The sequence below is a fragment of the Rhamphochromis sp. 'chilingali' genome (assembly GCF_963969265.1).
Source record: "Rhamphochromis sp. 'chilingali' genome assembly, chromosome: 22".
Taxonomy (NCBI): Eukaryota; Metazoa; Chordata; class Actinopteri; order Cichliformes; family Cichlidae; genus Rhamphochromis; species Rhamphochromis sp. 'chilingali'.
This window is the reverse complement of record NC_137950.1, coordinates 24,390,706-24,412,031: the sequence shown is the minus strand read 5'-3', so window position 1 is coordinate 24,412,031 and position 21,326 is coordinate 24,390,706. Positions and strand designations below refer to the sequence as shown.

At 41.0% G+C, this 21,326-nt stretch overlaps 1 protein-coding gene across 12 annotated transcripts in view; it reads left to right on the top strand.

Annotated features, from left to right (window-relative positions):
* tanc2b (tetratricopeptide repeat, ankyrin repeat and coiled-coil containing 2b) overlaps nt 1-21,326 on the top strand; it is a gene marked incomplete at its 5' end in the record, with an annotated part of 176,719 nt that overhangs the window by 120,321 nt on the left and 35,072 nt on the right. For 9 of the 12 annotated variants that reach the window (XM_080872109.1, XM_080872113.1, XM_080872116.1 and 6 more), the window contains 3 exons: nt 9,333-9,481; nt 14,538-14,721; nt 16,097-16,345. In XM_080872109.1, coding sequence (XP_080728235.1) covers nt 9,333-9,481; nt 14,538-14,721; nt 16,097-16,345 — 582 coding nt within the window. Of the gene's footprint in view, nt 1-8,718; nt 9,077-9,332; nt 9,482-14,537; nt 14,722-16,096; nt 16,346-21,326 lie in introns of those variants that run through there. The other 3 variants (XM_080872112.1, XM_080872120.1, XM_080872111.1) reach the window with 3 other exon arrangements.

Below are 21,326 nucleotides of genomic sequence, written 5' to 3'. Positions count from 1 at the left end.
GATATAGTAGATTATATATTTATTGCTGTCATACTACACATTATATGGTCTGAATAGTGTATTACTTAAGGTTAAACCCTTTGATTCTGGCTCCTGGCTTGCTTTTGAATTTCATGGATGAAAAACTGTTGACCCTGGCTTTATTTTTGCATTAAGTCAGGCGGCTGGTAAATAGCAGTTGTTATGAGCGGCAATAGGTGTGACATTTCAGGGATAACATGGTAATCTCTGCTTTCTGACCCAGTATGAACCTTCCAGATCCCTCACGTCATCTGGATCCGGTTTTTTATCAGTTCCCAGAGTCAGAACCAGACATGGAGAAGCTGCATTCAGCTTTTATGCTCTATATATCTCGAACAAACTCCCAGAAAGCCTCAGATCAGCTGAAACACTCAGTTTATTTAAATCCAGGTTGAGGACTCACCTGTTCTCAGCTGCATTTGAATAAAGCACCAAATTCGCACTGTTTTGCTTTTAAGCTTAAATTTTGAAACTTACATTTTAACTACTGATTTTATCTACTGTTCCTTTCCTTTTTTCCATTTTAAATCATGCTTTTTATTTGTTTTTGTTTTTTAATGTCTCTGTAAAGCACTTTGAATCACCTTGCTGTTGAATTGCGCTATATAAATAAACTTGCCTTGCCTTCCATTGGGGCAGGAAAAGAGTTGATAAAACGTGAACTGGAGCGGAACTGGGAAGCCTAAGATGAGTTTTCACGAGAGGTGAGGAGTTGCACCTCCCCGGTGGACAGATGGACATGTTAGCTCTTAACAAGGTCTCCTTGGCGTGTCTAGCAGCAGGGTGGTGACTTAAACATCTGATCACATGCTAGTCCACACTCTGCTGCTGACACTGTCTTTTGAGTGGAGGAAGTGAGGCATCAGTTGATTTTTTTTTTATGTGGCCTACAAAGATATTTGTGGTGCCATAAATATTGTTTGCAAATATTTTGTGAGACGTCTTGTAAAACTCCCCACCAGCCAGCCTCCTTAAACCGTGGAGTGAAAGCCTTTCTAATGATGTTAGAGTTCAACCTTCTTAAAGGTAATTCTCCAGACTGGGGGCAGACGCTACAGATAAAATCCTCCATTGTGTCACTCCTTTTTGCAATTAAAATTACAATCGGGGGTATTATAGATTTAATGTCAGTGCTTGCATATGCATGCCAGGTCACATGCATTTCTCAGTTGTGTTCAATGAACAGAGAGGAGCAAAAGACAAAACATTACGTGCCACTTCCCTCTCCACCCTTCCCATGTGAGGGGAAGTAGGAAGGGATGAAAAAACCAAAAGGTGAACAGATAATTAGCGTCCACTTCAACATGCGCTTGCTTTGTATTTTGAACAATGTTATAGGCAAACGTTTAACTTCTTTGAGCTGTGTGAATTATCTGTTAAAGTTATTATCTGTGAGTCAAACTTTAAAATATAGAAAGATTTCTTTGCCCCAGACGTTAAAAACGCACTTATTTGTATTGGACTGATAAACTACTCAACTGACTTAGTATATTAAGGGGGGATGTGAATAAATCTCAACAAAAAATTTAGAGTCAGGTGCAGAACCAAAAGAAATGAGCTGCAGGATTCCAGCAGATTGTTTAGATTTAATGCCAAACGGTGATAAGGAAGAATGGCGTGAATGTAGTTTAAGATGTAAACAACAGATCTGGTCTGTGACCTTGTACTAAATCTGATGCCTGAAGTTAATTGAGCATAAGTGTTGGCTGTGAAGGCTTTTAACATTCAGCCAATGCATCTTTTGTGGTTTATGTACTTTTTAATTTGACTGAATAGAGACTTATTCTCATATAATTGGAAAGAACTAATGTTACTTTATTAAAGTCATGAAGAAATTGGTGTTATCATAGTGAACTTGTTATCTTCAACAAACCAGTTTGACATGATTTGAGCTTTGTGTCATGGAAGAAGATGTGTACACTGTGGTCTCAGTGCTCACTCAATATTTTCTCTTTTTTGGGACTGTTGTCTGTAAATCCTAGTATAGGTATGCGGGGAAAATCCCAGCAGATCAGTAATTCCTGAAGTAGTCAGATCCCCCTTTTCTCCTTTCTGATGCTCAGTTTGAACTTCAGCAGATCACTGATTGACTTTGTCTGTATACCCAAATGCATTGAGTTGCTGTCATGTCACTGGCTGATTGGATATTTGCATTGATGGAGCAGTTAAACAGGTACATCTGAGCGGCAGGTGAGTGTACGTTTGTAATAGCAGACAAAAACATGCGGTTTAATTTCAGTTGGACGTCTTTAGCTTCAGGTCTTTAAAGCCATTTCTTCAACTGTCTTGTTGTGAGTTGCCAATTTTTGGAGTTATCTGCTGTAAAAATCTCTGCTGAATTTTTCTTTTCTCTGCTTTCCTTTGACTCAAGGCAAGCACTATGTGGTTTTACTGTATTCAAGGGAAAGCGATGTTCTTTTTTTTTTAAATTCATGTTTCATGACCCAGTCACCCAACACAGAAAACAAAACAAAAAAACAAGTTTCGTATGGGAACTATTTTGTTCTACTGTCTTTATCCGCCAACCAAAGGACTCATGCAGCTCTCTAACATTACAGCTCATTGATGATTACATCCTGTCAGACTGTCATAACCATGAGCCTTTCATCATTGGTGCGTTATCAAATTGGACACTGGACATTTACATGGTTGGCGGGTGTCTCGGAGACAACAATGTTTGTGGATTGTTTTTAATAAACGGGTTACTATTTCTGGAAAGAGCATTTCCCTTTTTTTTTGGGGGGGGGGGGGGGGGTTGTTCTTTGAGCACCACTAGGCAAGAGCCATTTACTGCAATTACACTGAAGAGAAGGCAGCACCTCTGCAGCTGATATCTCCAAAATTGGGCAACTCACACCAGAACAATCTAAATGGATAACTAGCACCGCAGGCAGGAGGGGGGGTGGAAATATTAAATTAAATTTTTGAGTCTGCTTCAACAGCATAACGCTACAGTCATTAAACAAATAATAGATTGTATTATTATCAAATATAGTTTATTTTAATATCTAGTTTACAGATATTTTTTGTTATTCTGCCAAATAAAATAACTCATAAAGATCCACTGTGGTACTTTTTCTGTGATTTCAACCTTTGCCAAAACTAAATGCAACTAATGCTGTTCCTAAAGTGCAAGTTCTATATAGCTTGATTATACTACTTACATCTACGTTATATCATCAAATCCTGAAATCCAGTGCCCTGAGATGCAGTGTTTATGCATAGATAAGATCACAGCTGTGCACATCAAGAATGTGAGATTCATTCCTCTGATCTCTTGATTAGCCCTTCATTCCTGGATTTTCAGGTGTCTTTGTCTATACGTTTCACTACTTGTATTATTCAAGCTTTCTTTTCCTCCCCAAAGCCGTAAAGTAAAATTGCAAACACCACTTTAACCTCGTTTTTCAATCAGTGCCACGTCCTCTTCAGGTAAATTTATCTTTGAACCTTGCGTATTTAACTTTTTCTTTTTAAAAATGTGATGGCTTACTTTTCGAGAACCTTGAAGTTACTGCTCCCAGGTAGAGGTGAAATAGGAGCCACCAAATGCTATGTGTTATCTCACCTGCTACTCAGGCCTATTTATACCCTCTCCTGTCCGGTCCAGTCCCCTGCTTGCAGCACACATGCTTCTCCTGCTCTCTCTGGCTCACCGTCGGTGCGCGAGGGCAGATCCATGGACGGCCAGGGAGAAACAGATGCGCTCGCACAGAAACACATTCCTAGCTGCGCGCAAAGATAGTTGCCATGGCAACCATCTGTCTCCTTCGCAGCTCAGGAATCCAATAGAGAGAAGTCTGCATATATATATATATATATATATATATATATATATATATATATATATATATATATATATATATATATTATTAGGGGTGCAACGATACACAAAATTCACGGTTCGGTTCGATACTTTGGTGTCACGGTTCGATATTTTTTCGATACAAAAAAATGTTCATGCATTTTTAATTTGTCATTTATTAAAATTATAAATATATATTTTAACTCAAAAGTACAGTTTTTAAATTTAACCCTAACCCTTGTGCGTGTTTTTTATTTTGACAGCGAATGCGCACCTGCGGACCACTTATGTGCAGCCCTGGTTATTTAGCTCGTCATTTCGCAGCCACAGAGATTCTTTTGTCCATGAAACCATAAAGCTGCACTTTCTTTTTGCCTTATAGTCTGATTTGTCATAACTTTTCCGTTTTGTGGTAAGCTTTTCTTTGGCTGTCACTTCTTCACCCTGACCTGTCTTATTTGGCTCAGCAGAACTGAAATGCTTTTACACACTCACTCACATAAGCTCAGCGATTCTCTGCGCGATCAACCTCTCACATGTTTAAGCTTGCTGCGGGAGATTTCACTTGTCATGTTTGCATAGTAAGCTAACGATTAATAAGACGATGTCAGAGGAATTGGTGCACAAATTATCATCACTCACAGATCAGTGCTGTCGCTCTCTATACACAGTTCACACGATTGCAAAGTGAAAGCAAAAAAACAAGCGCAAATTCAAACGCGACTTAAATATGTCACATATTGACAGTGGCTCACCGATGCCAATGACATAATTACCCAGCTACATTTCCGAAAGAATGCAAAAGCATTGACATATATTTTTCCTACAATAGCCCGACGGGCAGGGAAGAGATAGATTTTGGTAGCCCCACTGAAAAAATCGCTAGCTCCGGGACGTCGGGCTAGCGATATTGCAAGCCCTGTATCTGATTGAGGAATCACATCATCTTTGGAAAAGAGAGTTTATTACAGAGAAATGGCTCTTTCCAAAATAAAAGCTATACTATCCGCTTCTTCTGGGCTATATTCTCAGCAGCATAAGGAGAATCATGTGCTAACAGCTGTCTAAATGACTCGGCTAAAGTTAGTAGCATGCTTGTTGTTTTTGTCTTTGCACTAGGATGATGTCGGCGTAAATGTGCAGTCATATTCGTTGTGTTCCCACTAGTGCTTTCAGGTTAATCTCGTTGAAATGACCTTAACGCCACAACACGGCAAATCTCCGTTAACGAGCTACCGCGGATCGCTCCGTGCATGGGGCTAGACGGCCAACACCTTAACGAGCTAACTGCGCTAACACACTAGTTCACACCAATGTAATTGAGCATTGCATGGCACATCCAACATACTGTTTTACTTTAGTCCATGACTCGCTTACCTTCAGGGTCATACGTCACATGAAAACCAAAATAATTCCAAACGCCAGATCTGAATGAGGTTCAATTTGCTTGTTGCAAGGAGAGCTTAACTTCTGTCTCGCTAGCTTGCCCTGCGCTCTTCCTTCTGACGATGCTGTCTGTGTGGAGCGCTCAGTGGATCTGCGCTCGACAGTGCAGCCTAGGCGGAGTAGTCGAATGCAGATTCACTGAGCGCTCCACACAGACAGCATCGTCAGAAGGAAAATTGATAAAATAAATTACAAATGTTGTATTGTTCGATACATATGCGTACCGAACCGAAAGCACTGTATCGAACGGTTCAATATCGATACGAATATCGTTGCACCCCTAATATATATATATATATATATATATATATATATATATATATATATATATATATATATATATATGCATATATGTGTTTTGATGTTGGGCAAATTTTATTTTATATTTATTAAGATGTTACACTGACGAAAAGCGCCTGAAGTTCCTTTAGCCGTGTGTTTGGCGTCTGGCTTTGAAGTGATCTAGATGTTTGCTTGCAGTGACTTCGGCACCATGTGACTGTCATAATGTGTATTTAAAGAACAAAAGGTAGGGCTATAAATAGAAGCAAATCAGTACATACAACCCCTACATTATGATAATATATTCCCTTTGATTGTAGCTCCCTTACAGTAGCTACAAGAACAGGTAGCTTTAAGAAGGATTCAGATGGTATGGTATTTTTGTTTCGAGTTTGACAGCTCTGTGATTGTCGTCACTGCCAAAAATCTGGGCCTTGGCCATATGTTTGACTCTGCTGTCATATTTTTAGAGTGGGAGAGTTTAAAGATGTACAAAGGGATTGCCTATGGTTCGCTCAAGGGACTCACTGTGGGCTCGGGCATCCAGATTAGAGATTTTGTTACCACATCAAAAGAAACCTAGACAAACTGCTCGCTCCTGCACAGGGTTGGCCAACAGCTGGCTGCTACACAGACGCTATAGTAAGAAGAACTAAAGGGAACAGAGGGGATTGTGAGGGAGAGAGTAGCATTCAAAGAGACGAGTGAAAGAACACAAGTTAACACAGGCAGACAGAGCCCATGTTTGATCATGATCACGATCACGCCCCAACCCCCCACCACACCACCTACGGGAGCAGTTGACTAATGACTGCTAATATATTCACTCCTTACTACTACCAGTCTGTCAACTGGGAAGCCTTCGGTGGCTCAGTGTTCAGACTGGTGCAAAGACAGCAGCTAATACATAGAAATGACATGCTGTCTGTATGGATAGATGATTTGCTTTACTTTTCATGTAGGTTTCTTCTGTTCATGGTCTTCATGGGATATCACATCATTAGGGAAAAACGATACACTGTATATAAAAGATGGACAAGGCTCCCAGGTATAAAAAGGACAACCAGAAGAGGGCGCTCCTAGTTGCAAAAAGAGGTTTTGTATACCTCTGTTCCCTTGATTGTTGTCCTTAGTATGAGTTTAGCATCTTACTCACTAGTTTCACATCTTGTTCAAATGCAGCATGATCTTCATTTTGTAAATTTTGGTACCCAACAGTGTCGAGAACGGTAAATCAGCATATCCTCATTATGATTAGCAACGTGCTACTGTATGGTGGTAAAGCTTTTTGTATCCTTCACTCATGGTGACTGGTTTCAAAAAGAAAAGATGGCAGCAACAAAAATGCCCAGTTCTAGGTTTCAGACATAGAACAATGCAACCCAGTGAGTGACACAAAGACTATTTTCCAGCAAAATAAGATGTTCCTCGGCATGATAGTTATTACATTGGATAAACCAAAGCGAAAACCAACCTGTTGTTGTCCTATAAATTTAATCTAATTGTATGAAATAATTTTAATCAAATGCAATCTATCAAAGATGCTGCTGTTTTGTTGGTAATCTGCCGAAATGTTGACTAAAATGACCCCACTTATCGATAAACATCACTTGTAAGTTGAAATTAACCAGTCAGCACTTACCTTCTTCTCCTTTACCTTCAACACAGCAGATATATTGACCACTCCAAATTGAAAATTTACATAACTGTGTAAACTTTTATGCTTTAACGAAAAGATTCCCAATAAGGTATGTGTAAAACACGGCAAAAGTGGCGCTCTGGCAGGAACCCGGGGCTGTTTTTAGTGATTGAAGTACTGCTGTGCATGCTGTATACAGATCAAAAGGGTCCAAAACATTCAGTTTTTTCACACATATTTTGTTTTTCTTCTTTTTAGATGTTTTTATCTTTCTAGTCGTGGCTTGAAATTGATGAAAAATTCACAGGTTTGTGGTTAGCTTATACCAACACAAACCAGAGCTCTGCTGTAGTCATGTGTCTGAAAACTATGAATCGATCCAAGTGCATCTCAGCCGTCCTCCTGTGGTATTAGCGGTGAGGAGGTAGGACGTTTACCCCAGCTACATCTTCTCCATTAATGGACACTTCCTCAAGGGAAACCCATGGATTCACTGACCTTGGAGGAATGCACTCTGCTCCATAAAGCCATCACCATCTCGTTAAAACTCATACATAATTAGCTTGTTTCGGACCTAATGTATGCTCTGATTACCTCATTATTGGTTGCTGCTGTGTGTGTTTTTTTTATTGAAGCACTGCACCCATGTCGTCCCCATTTGATTCAAAGGTTTTTTTTCCCTCCGTCAGAAGGCACCCAGCTTCTTTACTTGCTCACACTGTCTTGGAGTCAATCTAATGAGGAACCTGACAGTGTTCTGCCTTTTCCGCCCATGAGCAAATGGAGAGGGGAGCCCGGGCTTTAGATTGCCCGTCTGTGTGTGTGTGTGTGACTTCGAACTGACGAGTGAGAGGACACAGGCTGTAGACAAGCTGTCCGTCTTCAGAGAGGTGGCGTGGCGGCTTGGACTGTTTAATGGCTGTCAGTCAGAGTTTCGTGTAACTACCTGCCAGTCTGGTTTGACCAGCCCTGCTGGAAAACTGAGGGGGGAAAAAAAAACCACACTCTGCCTCGAGCTGTTTTTTTTTTTTAAAAACCAACCATCTTGTGCTGTTGGCTTCAATAACATTGATGTCTGGGCCAATTCAGAGGCTTATATGTCCAATTACAGCTGTTTGAATTTAGCCACCAGTCACTTTTTTGTGCAGGGTGAGTAATTAACACAACCTTGAGCTCTGCGAGTGGCACTCCAGTGAATAATGTGAAATTGAAATGAAACTGATCTAGTAGGCACCTCTAGGGCCAAGTGTGATTGAAAAACATGATACCACTGGTTAGGGTTTGTTATGGGTGGGGGGTAACCAGGCAACTGGGTGACGGGATGAGGTCTTTAAGGGATTTTTAAATGGGTCCTATTGTAAAGTTGGCAACTGAAATCCCTCCGCTCTGGGGGTGTGTTTGTGTGTGTTTGTGGTTTTGATCATCTGATCATCATGCAGGCTCACCCGGGTGTTTTCTTTGCTCTCTTTAGTCCCAGGAGTCTCTGTAAATAGGAGTAAGGATGTGGACATGCACGCTTTGTCTTGAAAAGGCACACACCTCTTTCTCTCTCGATCTCTCTCTCTCACTCACTCACACACACGCAGGTGAAGGGCGTATTTCATTACGTCACTCGAGCCGTAGTGGTGATGAGTGGTGCGGAAGGAGCTGTCGTCGGTATGGGAGCCTACTGCTAGTCGCTGTGGAAGGCAGCTTTTTGTAAACAGTTGAAAACTGTTTTTGTTGTTGTGGCTGAGGGGATTTTGGAGTTTATGTAAGGAGATACCTCAACCGAAAAGTCCGGCTGTTGGGGAATGTGTTAGTAATGCACAGCTCTGAGCTATGGGAGAACTCTGGTAGGGTGCTTCGTTTTCTTTTCCTGCGTGCAGGTGCTGTGTGTCCAGGTGTGTAGTCAGGGCTGTAGTTTATTCAAAGGGAGTGTAACAAGTGTACTGTGTGTTTCTAGGTAAAGAGGTTATGGATATATAAAAAATGAAATGTTGTAAGGTTTTGGTTTTTTTTTGTTTTTTTTCTTGTGGCAAAATAAGCTGCTGTTCAGTTTTCTGCCCACCACTGACACACATTCTCCCGTTCCTTTCTCTTCTTTTTGCTCTCCCCCATCTCCTGCCTCCTCCTCCTTGTGTCTATCTGCCTCCACAGGGGAGTCAAGCCAGGAGCTGGGCCCCCCTCCGTCCGTGGATGAGGCAGCCAACACATTGATGACGCGCCTGGGTTTCCTTCTCGGAGACAAACTGAGCGAGGGGCCAGCCGGTACCCAGTACAGCATGGAGGAACCCGAGGCGAGACAGGTACCAGAAATATGCTTTTTTTTTAACTATTCTCAGCGATCTGCACTTTTCCCCTGATGATAGAGTTCATCACGTGATGCACGCAGTGTGAATTTGATAAGAAGCCTTCTCTCAGATTAACCCAGTAAATACTTGTCATAGCTACAGACTTTCATTCTATTTATCCTAATCTATATCTGAGTCAAACAGTCGAATCTGTCTTGTAAGCTATGTGATTTTCACACATTTGCATTGTGAGCGATCGCACTTGGAAACTTGAACAAACACATCTGATTCGATCTGTTTTGACATTTATCTTCATTATATTCGTGTTTACAGTCAGTTTTGACAGATCTTTGGAAGTCAGGGTAGCCAGATCAAAGGACTTTTCAGTAAATTGCCCTCATGTGCCAGAGTGCTTTAGATTCTGAGATTACCAGTGCCTCTCCATCAAGTGTCAGATATCCTCCTGCCTAATTAGCTTTTTATAAAACAAATGATTATTTTTTTCCTTATTTAGATTATTTCTAGATTATTCAAAGGAAGTTTCTTGAGCCGACACGCGGCAGGTTAGACTTAATGTTTTGCTCCTGCGCCGTAACCTTTCTATTTGTGAATTTGTCAGTTGTGCAACAAACAGCTCCTGGCACAAGAGACTTGCTCTAAGCTCAGCAGCAGATGCCCTGGTATTTCTACCTAAACCTAATTTGACAGGTATGAATTTTCCAAACTGTGCAAGGAAAAACAGTTGCCGCGGAGAGGCAGCGAAAGAGAAACAGGGTGGGACGGGGAGGGGGGGTACAAGGGGCTAACCTGTTGCTGAAGCATTCAAGGCAGGCATAGGTATGTGTTCGCTCTGAAACAGTGTGGATAAGCGATTAGACTGATGGACTGCCTGTGCTTGATGTGAGCGCTGCTGTAGCAGTGGGGGTGTATAAATTGAGAGAGGTTTATTCAAGCGGCTCTTTTTAGAGACGTGACTCACACGAGCACCCCGCTGCATCGTGCACACAGTACAAACTTATTGTTTTAGATATCTGCCCCAAATACTGTTCTCTGGATTGCAATTTTGTTTGATTCATTAACCACCAAAAATGACAAGAATTGCCTCGAGACACCATCTATTAGCAGATAAAAGAGTGGGCTTTTGTTGTAATTCTTCTCATTTGCTTGGGATTTACTAGATTTTAATGGACTTTGGTTAGTGCAGTAATTCAGGGGTTTGACACTTTGCCCTCCACAAGACAACAAAAATATGCAGAGTTAGGGATTAGCAGATCTTGATGTAACCATAAACATACAGAAAACTACTGTTAAAGTAATAATAACCACGTAAGTGCAACATAATATAAGTAATATCGTTTCAAAGCCAATTTCTAAATGTTCATTAAGTGATTCTAATTCATGTCTGAGACGGTGACTGAAGATAAAAGTGTATAATTCAAAGGAGGTGTGCATGTTTTGATAGGCAGTGTTGGTCAAGTTACTTGAAAAAAGTAATCAGTAACTAATTACTGATTACTTCCCCAAAAAAGTAATCCTGTTACTTTACTGATTACTTATTTTCAAAAGTAATTAATTACTTAGTTACTTAGTTACTTTTTAAAAACACGATTTACAACCTGAATAGGTGATAAAGCGATAGATCTTTCAGCCCAATTCTACTTTTTCTGCATAATCCATCATACAAAATGTAATCAAATGGAAAAGTCTCTTTTTTTTAACTTGTTTATCAGTTTTAATCTTTTAACTTTATGCATCAAGCAAAAATTTAATTATATGCAACATTCTCTGACTTGAATAAATTAGTTTAACATTTAAAGCTATTTTCTGCACATTCCAGCACATAAAATAAAATATTTTTTGTGTTTACACTCACTCTTTCAAATAGATGCAAGTAAAACACAGCAGAAAATAAATAAAGTCAAAGACTCAGCGGTCCTGTTGCTCTATTTTCACCTGTAAAGCAGGAGTGGGGTAGGCGGAGGTTTACCCTGGTGCAGGTGTGCCGCGGTCAGTTGAAGAATCCGCAACTTTCTCTGTGAGTTTCCCGTTGCGCACTCGGTGCTTGCTTGGAAGTTTAGGGGGTTTTTTCGCTGTAAAAAGAAGTTTTCTTCCCACGCACAATGGACGCTAATGTTTTTGTCACTTTTTATGGAATCAAACTCAAAGTAAGGTCAGTACTTCCACGCTTTAAACGCTGCACGCTCATACTCTCTCCCACAATCGATATGTGATCCATTGTTGATCTGCACAGAGCTGTTGTCACTAACGGCGCACTCGCTTACGTCACTGTCGTGAGACATTCTCGCAAAAAATCACGGTTTTAGTAACGCAGTAATGCAGCGTTCCTACGGGAAAGTACCGGTAATCTAATTACCGTTTTTGCAATAGTAATCCCTTACTTTACTCGTTACTTGAAAAAAGTAATCAGATTACAGTAACGCGCCCATCTCTGTTGATAGGGCAAAAAAATATTAGCTCAAGATAAAAAACATACATTCATATGCCATCCAGATATTGGTAGGATACCGCTACCTTCAATTTTTTAATTTTCTTTATATATCTTCAAATCACACCAACAGTTTTCTCAAGGTTCTTTATATTTATAATGTCGAGACCCTTCAATAAATTTTAAAAGCTGCTGCTTCAAAGTTGGGCGTTTTCACATGGGCGTCTATGGTGATGGTCTCGGCCTCAAATGGCTGACATAGTAGCCCTGGTGGGGTTACACTTGACATATAATGGGAAATAATGGCTCTGATACTACTCTGATACATTTCTCCAGCCACCCTGCTGGACAAATGATGTAATAACGCAGCTTCTGTCAGAAAAAGGAAGAAAATAAAGTGCTACATGGCTCTAAAGGCTTATCAGTGAACACAATATCAATATTTAAAAAACAAAAAACTGTGTGTTCGTTTTCTTGCAAACATCTTTGTTGTTGCAGAAGTCAATTCAAGATTCTTTGTTTGTTTTTCTTTGGGTCTCCCTCTATAATGCATAAATTCTCCTTTTTGGCATTTTTAAGGTGATCTTTGGTATGCTGGGCGTTTATAATTCAGTGATCATTATAAAAAAATTGCCATTTAACATGTTTGACTTCCTACAATAGCTGCTGCAAGACCTCGCCAGCTGATAGAACAAGGTGACCTCAACTTGCAGAGGGTGCAGTTAATTGCCTTTCATACTCGCGTGCTCTCGCTCCCTAAATAGATGCAGTGCTCTCCAAGTTCAATCCAATCCACACGCGACATTTAAGGTCAAACCTACAGAAGACTGCGTTCGTTATCTGAGCTGATAGAACTGCGGCGTGGTTGAGCGCACGCAGGGTTGAAGATTTGTCTGCTGGTGTGGATGTTTGGTTACATCGGGGTCAAGCTCTTGTAAACGTGACACTTGAGCGGTCTCATCCATGAAGACAGCAGAGGGCAGCGGTGACTGAAATACTGGTTGACAAATTGTTATTCCGCAGGCACAGAAACACTGTTTAGTGTCAGCCAGAGGGCATTTACTTAAAGTGGAAGTGTGTTTACAGGTGTCACAGTTATCCCACTAATCTAGTAGTACTCTGCAGTGTGTGTATTGTTGAGGTGAGTAGTTGTTTATTGTGAAAACATATGAGTGTTCAATGGTTCCAGGTTTTCAAGTGTGAGGGTTTGCTGCTTTTCTTAAAAATAAGGAATTACAACTACAACAATTTTTCAACTTATCAGTTAATCGGCAGCGTTTAGATAAAAGTTTTCATGTGTTTGTGTAATAAGAAGACTTTATCACAAAAATAATGGCGAACGGACTACATTTGTGCAGTGCTAGTCAAATCAAAGGGCCACATTGTCTCTCATTCACCCACTCGAATAGATAATAAGCAGTTGCTTGGTTATTTGGAGCAATCAGTAGATTAGTGTCTCTCCCAAGGACATGTTGACATGTGGACAAGTGGACCTGAGGATCAAACCAACAATCCTGCGATTAATTGTCACCCTGTTCTCATCTCCAAGCTCAGGAGGCCGTCAACAGATAATTGGCAGATTAATCAATACTGAAAATAATCATTTAGCTACAGCATTACTCCTGACTCTGGATGTCTGTTGGCTAATCTAAAATGTATTTGCTTGGTGTGTCCCTTCAGACTTCCTCCTGCAAATTAAACTAGACCAGATTTTGCCCTGAGCGCCACTTCACCCCTCTTTTCTGTCTGTGCTTAGGAGAGATTTCCGTGTGTGCCTTTCAGTGACTGACGCAAATACGTGGTTACTTGGCTTGCTTGTTTTTCTGTGACTGTTGCATGCTTGTATCCTATAAATTTGGGCAGGTTATGTGTTTTGCACAAGAGTACATCTGTGGGTGTTCAGAGCAGCTGCTGATTGGATGCAGCAGAGTGTTTATATTTTGTCGCCCGTGGTCGATTGTCTCCTAACCCGAGCTGACATCGAATAGAGTCACTCCAGGGTGCCTGGAAAGTGCCAGGACTGAAAATACTATACATTTATACTACATATAAGATTGTAGTTATGGCAAAGAAGAGGAAAATGTGCATGAAAATAGGGGTTTCTATGGATCTATAAATGCAAGTTAAAGTTAGTATTAGTGTTAAAATGTAACACTGAATCTCTCTATTGTTTTCTGAAAAGAAACCACATCACTGTATACAGTACATATGCTACTTGTAAAATGTATTGGCTGTAGTGAAGGTACCATTATTAAGTATTTTTAAATGCAACTGCCAGGAGTGTTGAGTGTATTTGTGTTTGTAAACATGCTGTACATTTGCAATTTTCGTTAGTTATGCAACGTGGCCTAATTGTTAAAACTTCTTCAAGTGTATCTTGTAGAGAAATGGAGCATATTATGAGTTAGTATTATATGTGTTTGTATACATGTGGGAGAAGGACTAAGAGGATCAGCAGGGGGCTGAGCTTTTGAAAACTGCAGTATTGGAATGGCATTTTCCTTCATATGAGTCACATTTTAAAAGTTCAAACGCTGTACTTTTGCCATTAATACCCATGTGTGCTAATGGAGCTGTGGGAGCCAAAAAAATCTTTAAAACTGTGTTTATTTGTGTCCATCCTAGGGCCAGAACCAGAGGATCAGCCCGTGTTCCACCCTGACCAGCAGCACTGCCTCCCCACCTGCAGGCAGCCCCTGCTCAACCCTCCCCCCTGCCATGCCCGGCCAGGCTGGCAACAGGGACTGCGCCTATGGTTCTGTCACTAGTCCCACCTCGACACTGGAGAGCAGGGACAGCGGGATTATCGGTGAGATCTGCGTGCTGATTCACATAAAACGCCCGTAATGAACATGAGTACATTCATGAATACAGAAAGAAGAAGCAACAAACCCCAAAGAAACTTGAGTTACAATATGATATCGTATCTTAGGGGAAAGAGAAGAGGGAGGGGGGTTGTTTTTGTTTTGCTGTGGTCTTTGGGGCTCCTTGTTTTTTTATGTCTAGGCCATTGAGTTGGGTGAACATGGTAATTCTGCTGGTTCTTTAAAAAACTGTATCTCTACATCTTGTTTTGTTTGAGTTAACCAATCAGACGACTCCAGGTTTTGACCCATTGGCTGACCTTAATGGCAGCTTTATTGGGTTTATGGTGGAGGTATCTACCCCGGAGTAGGTACTACATTTCACCCAGGAAATAATGCTGCTTTCCGTTTGAGGTGGGATGTTGGAAATCTGAGCTGGAATAAACCCCACCAAACCTAATTTCATAATCTGAGATGGTAGCAGTGCACGCAAACCTTAGTAAATCTGTTCTGTACATTACTGATTTGTATTTGTTACTTGTTGAATTAGCCATATACAGGGCGCTGACTAGGCTTTGTCTGTGATTGTTCTGTGGTAGTGTTTTTAAGATCAATAAACAGACATTATGCTGTATTGTTGTGTATAGAAAGCAAAACAAATTTTGTTTTCCCCACTACTACTACTGAAATGCAGTCAGTTCAGGAGAGACATCACTTAAATGCCTTTACAAGGTATCCAAGGTAAAAGGAATGCAGGGTTGCCACAAAAACAAAACTAAAGAAAGTACGCCTGAGAGTTCCAACAGTGGGAAAACGGGCCTGTGCATTTCCAAACCACTCTGTACAACTCTGATTGTGTGCTAAAGCCAAAAATCGTAAAATGATATTTTGAATTGTGCAAAACAGTTTGATTTAAATCTGAGTCATGACCAACAAAAAGAAAAATGGTCATTCTGAATGCCATATCCAGACCCGAGCAAGGTACTGTCCAAAAGTCTTCTTTGATCTGGTCTGTGATCAGTTCCCAGTACAGCGAAGGTCCTTTCCTGGTCTTTACACCAACTGGAAGCAGCTTGATACCTCGCCATCATCTGTGGCATTTATGCATCAATTGAAAGGAATCAGGAGCGCCGAAATGCTCTCTGGTGCGAGGCAAAAGTCGAAGCAGGTGCCGTCATTGTTTCCTGGCAACAATGGTGAACACCTGCAGTTTGATGAGGAAAGCATTGCATCAACATACCATTGATTCAGAACAACAGCAAATAAATGTGAAAGCAGATGGGCTGGGTGGGTGAAAAGATGACAAAAGAAACTCAAACAAACCCAGTGTCTAAAACAAAAGAAATGATCTAAAAGACTGTGTCATTGTTTGTGTTGCAGCAACTCTGACCAGCTATTCGGAGAACATGGAGCGAGGCAGCAAATACGGCGAAGGCTCGCGGGGAAACCTGAAACTGTGGCAGTCTCAGAAATCAGGCATGGACTCGTTCCTATACAGGGTGGATGAAAACATGACTGCCTCCACCTACAGCCTCAACAAAATCCCTGAGCGAAACCTGGAGAGCATGTCCTCCCATTCTGCCCACTCCATCCCTCTGTACCTCATGCCCCGCCCTAATTCTGTGGCTGGTGAGTCCCTTTCTCTTTCCCCATCCCTCAACTGTGAAAGTTTTTTAAAAAAGGTATTTGTCCAGGAAGCCAAAAATATGGTTATTTACAGGCGAACGACCATGCAGCATACAAATTTTGCCAAGCTAGGGAGCCTTTTCTGGCAAAATTGGATTGAGCTGCTGGTGTTTAGCCATGTCACGCCCTATTTCTGACTTCTTACTTGCTTCCTCTTCACTCCTTTCAGCCTCTCTTCCCATGCTTGTTGTCCTACAGGACAAACTGTAATCCTCCCCTTTTGAATTATTTTGCTAATTTTTTGTGATCGCAAAGGCCCTAAATATATAAATATTTAGCGTCTTGCAGGCTAATTTGCATGACATAACCTGTATTTTTATTGTACCACAAAAGGTTGTTTGAGTATCTGTAGCCTTGTGGGGGTTCTTCTTTCATTTCAGAGTAACTTAAAAACTGAGGTCTCAACTACATTTCTCCTGCAGTTCCCTAAAATTTGGTTTATTCATAAGAGTAGCTCACATGTGCTTTGATTTGATTACATTTCTCCTTCATTTTTGGGAGAAAACTGCTCCAATTTCTAGCTGTCATGGGGTTATGTTGAAATTTTGGGCAAGTGTAAATCCATGCTGGTATTTTGTTAAACTCTCACAGCCCTCTGGTGTAGATTGAAACCATGCAGCAGAATAATACAGTGTGGGAAAGGGAGCATCTGCAGAATAACATACTGCGGCTGGAAGAATATTACACAGGAGAAACTGGCATTTGTATCGCTAACAGAGGCCTTGTTGATATTGGGGTTTTTTGGCCTTGAAAAGCTCCCGAACATAACAGTAAATATTTTAGGAAAAAATGTCAGTTTTATAACACAGAGGCTGCCCTAACGGGCCTGATTGTAATATTGTTCTCATCAGAGAGGCTGTTACAGACGATGAGCTCTGTTATACCTTCACCTACTCCTCCTGGAAAAAGAGTACATGCGTGCAGACTCTCTTATATATTTCACTTCTATTTCACTATAACACTGTAATATGCCTGACAAGGCCTGTCACTGCAGCTATGACCCTCTCTTTATGCTGGTCATGTTCTGCTGTTTGACTCTGTCTGGCAGCGCAGAGACACTGTCGGGTTTAGAGATTCATCCTCGATCTCATCTCCGCCCCGCAATAGTCAGATCTTCAAAAGAGACTGAGTGGGCTAGATACGGCTTAAAAGACATGATACAAGCTGCAGATGATGCAAAATATAAAATGGAGAGAGTAGAAAAGGTGTGAGCGAGGGAAGAATAAAAAAAAAGGGAAAAGAGCATATGATTTGTCTGATGGCATTTGTGTTCGTCAGGAACAGGAATTCCATATTGAGTAGTGGGAGATGGATACATGTGGAAGAGGAGTGAAAGGGAGTAATCATAATCTCTCTTTCTCGCTCTGCCTCTCCTCCACAAAGAATTATTAGATGATGTAGGGATGGGAGGCAAGCACAGGCTGAGGATTGGCTGGGCTCACACAGCAGTGGAACATCAAAGCCCCAGGCATTAACCGTTTCTATCCCCAAGAGTGACAGAGACTCGCTTTGATGTGCGGGGAGAGAGGGAGAGCGATACGGAGCGAGAGCAGAAGGCGACTGGGGAGGAAAGAGAGAAGGGAGGGGGCTACTCTATTACCTAATGAAGTCAGTGCGTTGGTAGAGCTGAGGATAGATATGGAGGAAGGAGAAACCAAAACCAAGATTTTTTCATCCGTTCACACGTCATGATGATTAAGACAAGTATTGAGTAAATTGTAAAACTGGAGGACTTACAAACAAAAATTGAACAGAAGGAGAGTGAAAATGGTTAAACCGCAGGGTGGGAACTCCTGACCACTGTTGTTTAGGCTTGAAAAAAGAAGGCTAACATTTCCCACATTGACACTAGATGGCCTTTGTTAGATCCTAGATCCTTCTCACCTCGCTGATTTGTTGTAGAAGTCCAATGAAAACAGTGGAATCGACGATACTGCCACGTTGATTTAGGAATCTTGTAGTTTTTAGGGATACGGTTTTGGTTTTTATTTAAAAATTAAAAAAAAAAAAATTAACAATAGGGATGATTAATTAATTATAAATATAATCTTACTTGTTATTACATGTATTTATTTCCTGTTTCACAAATAAAGGACAAGTAATAGTGGCTAAGAGCTTGTCTACGTACAACTCTGCATATCCTGGTGTTGATTATGCTAATAAGCTTTCAATAGAATTGAATTTTTTAGCCTAGCATAAACAGCCTAATATAGCTTATTAGCATAATCAACACGAGGATATGCAGAGTTGTACGTAGACAAGCTCTTAGCCACTATTACTTGTCCTTTATTTGTGAAACAGGAAAATTGAACTGGGACACAAAACTCAGACATTTGTTACACTAATGGCAAATATGTTTCCAGGCAAAATATTTCTAGTCTAAGGTTAAAAAAATCACTTAGCTCTTTTAACCAAGGCGAAATGAAAAAAAGTTTTGTTTTTATTTGCTATGTACTGTGTACTATGGCCACATGTAGAGAGGATGATGAAATGTAAAAGACTGATGGTGATATCTTCGTTCAGTGCCCACAGGGCACAGATTCAGTTCTGACTGTTTTTAAAAGCCTTGTGACCAAAGATAGCCTGGGACAAAATTCAGATAATGACAGTAATTTAATACCTCACAATGTGACTTCTGCTGTGACCTACATCTACAAACCAACCGACTGTAATGCGGCATGAAATGATGCGCTGAGCAGCGCGACACCGGCATGTGTTAAACAAATTGTTTGAATTTCCAGCAAAGCAGGAAATTCGAGTGGCAACCTTCAGGGATAAAAAAATTAAACCACCCTGGAAGTAGTTTCATTCCAGTTTAAGTTTCTCCAGTGGTGTCTTGCGCCAAAAGCCAGGCAATCACCATAGACTATCATTTTAAAAAGCCCAATTTTGTATCGTTCAAAAGTATTTTTTCAGTGCCATAATTTTGCCAACCAATCGAATGTAAAATGCTGTAATAAGCACCAACGCCACAAACACGCCGCGATTTTCAGCCCGGTGACTACAGCTTCAATTCGTGCTGTGGCTACATGATAACTTGAAATCCCTCCTTCATTCACACAAATCCAAAGCGAAGTTTTACCTCATATTACCCATGTGAATTCAGTCATGTTTGAAACCTGGAAATAATTAACAGCCTAATGGGCATGAGTAAAAACGTTATTGCCTGTATGTCAATTCACCTCATTATTTAGACACTAATGTAATCGGGCCACTGTAAAACTTAATGTTAGGCTTTTTTGTTTTGTTCTTTTAAAACTTAAAGCTTTTTTAACATGGGAGTTTGTGGAGATTGACTCAGTTTCAGAGTCAGCCTCTAGTGGCCATTTAAGGAACTACGGTCTTAAAGGTTACCACTGGGTGTAGGTGTTATTTTTCTAAGTCTACATACATCAAACTTTTTGTTGTAACTAACCAATGAAGGTCTACACCTGAAGTTGCCAGATTAGTGATGCAAATACTGTGGAATCTGCAGGTGTTAATGACGTAATTTACTATGTATTTACAAGAATACATAGACGTCTCAAGAATCTAGCACCAACAGATATAACTGCCTGGGGAACTGTGATATTCATTCTCAGAGAGAAGACTCGCTCTTTAGTCTCCAAATTCACTAAATTAAGGTAACGGCTCACTTGAGATAACGTTTTTCATTTGGGGGATGCACAGTCTACATTGATTTCCTTTTTCCTTCATTTCTTTTCCTAATTTCCTTTCTGGCTTTAGTCTGCTTAGATACATGGTGTTTTAACACCCAGAATTATTGTTTAAATACCTCTACCTCCATTATTTATCATTGCAAGTCATCTCTCTGGTAGATGAGAGGAGAACAGCGAGGCATACAGAGCTCCAGCAGCTACCTCATATCTGTGATGAGTAGTCGACTTCCTGGCTGATACTGGCTCTGGATAGCAGCCCAGCTGGTCTTTGCGAGTGTGTGTGTGAGCGTGTGTGCGTTTATGCCGTTTGTCGCTCTTATAAACAGGAAGTGTCTGATGTGGCTGTCATTACCCAAAGCTCCCTGTTGCAGAGTTCAACATTTTTCTCACTTTTTTTGCTACACCTTCCATTCTCTCACTGTTCCACACTTGGGTTTTTTTCCCCTCTCTTTTTCTTTTCACTATCCGTGTAGTCTTAGCGCACTGGCACGAGAACTGTGAATGTGATCCCCAGCAGCCTGCTGCATTGCAGATAGAGACGATGAGCACACGGATTTGAGTCCTCGCATTCAAACACAGTTGAAAAGGAAAAAAGAGACTTTTCAGCCCTGTAGGCCTGAGTCATTCTTCCTTGGTTTTGCAGGAAATTAATGGCTCCACTGCCCTTGCTTTTAGCCTAGTTGGATGGCCAGCACCTCCCAATTCAGCCAGGGCTGAGGCTTCGGCATTCTCAGCTGCCATTTTCCCTCCATTTTGGGAAACCCATGTGGCTCGTTTTTTGGGTCCATGGCTGGGGTGACTCAGGCAGTCAGCAACACACAAACACAGCCAGTACACATGCTCTGCACTCGACTAAGCTTAACTCCAGTGGCACAGAAGCCACGCTTTGAACCAAGGACAGGACATGGATCAGTGCTGAGGTGCTGGTGAGTGTTACACAGGCGAGAGGTGCCAGGCTTAGAGGCCTGCTCCTCTGAGATTTACCATGCCTTAGTTTTTAGAACGCCTGCAGAGAGAGAGAGAGGCAGACGACAGAACTGAGAAGAGCCATGGATTTTCGGTCACACCTCTCTCCAACTCCTTGAATTTGAATTTTCAAGGAATTTGAAAACTTCAGGTATTGCGTGAAAGACAAATTTCGGAGCGCTGCTTTATTTTTTTCTGGATTACTAATACTGAAACCCATTCTGTTGATCATGATGTACACACCGAGGTTACTGCTGAGGTCTGGGATTACAGATGGGAAGAGCAGACCAAATGTATTC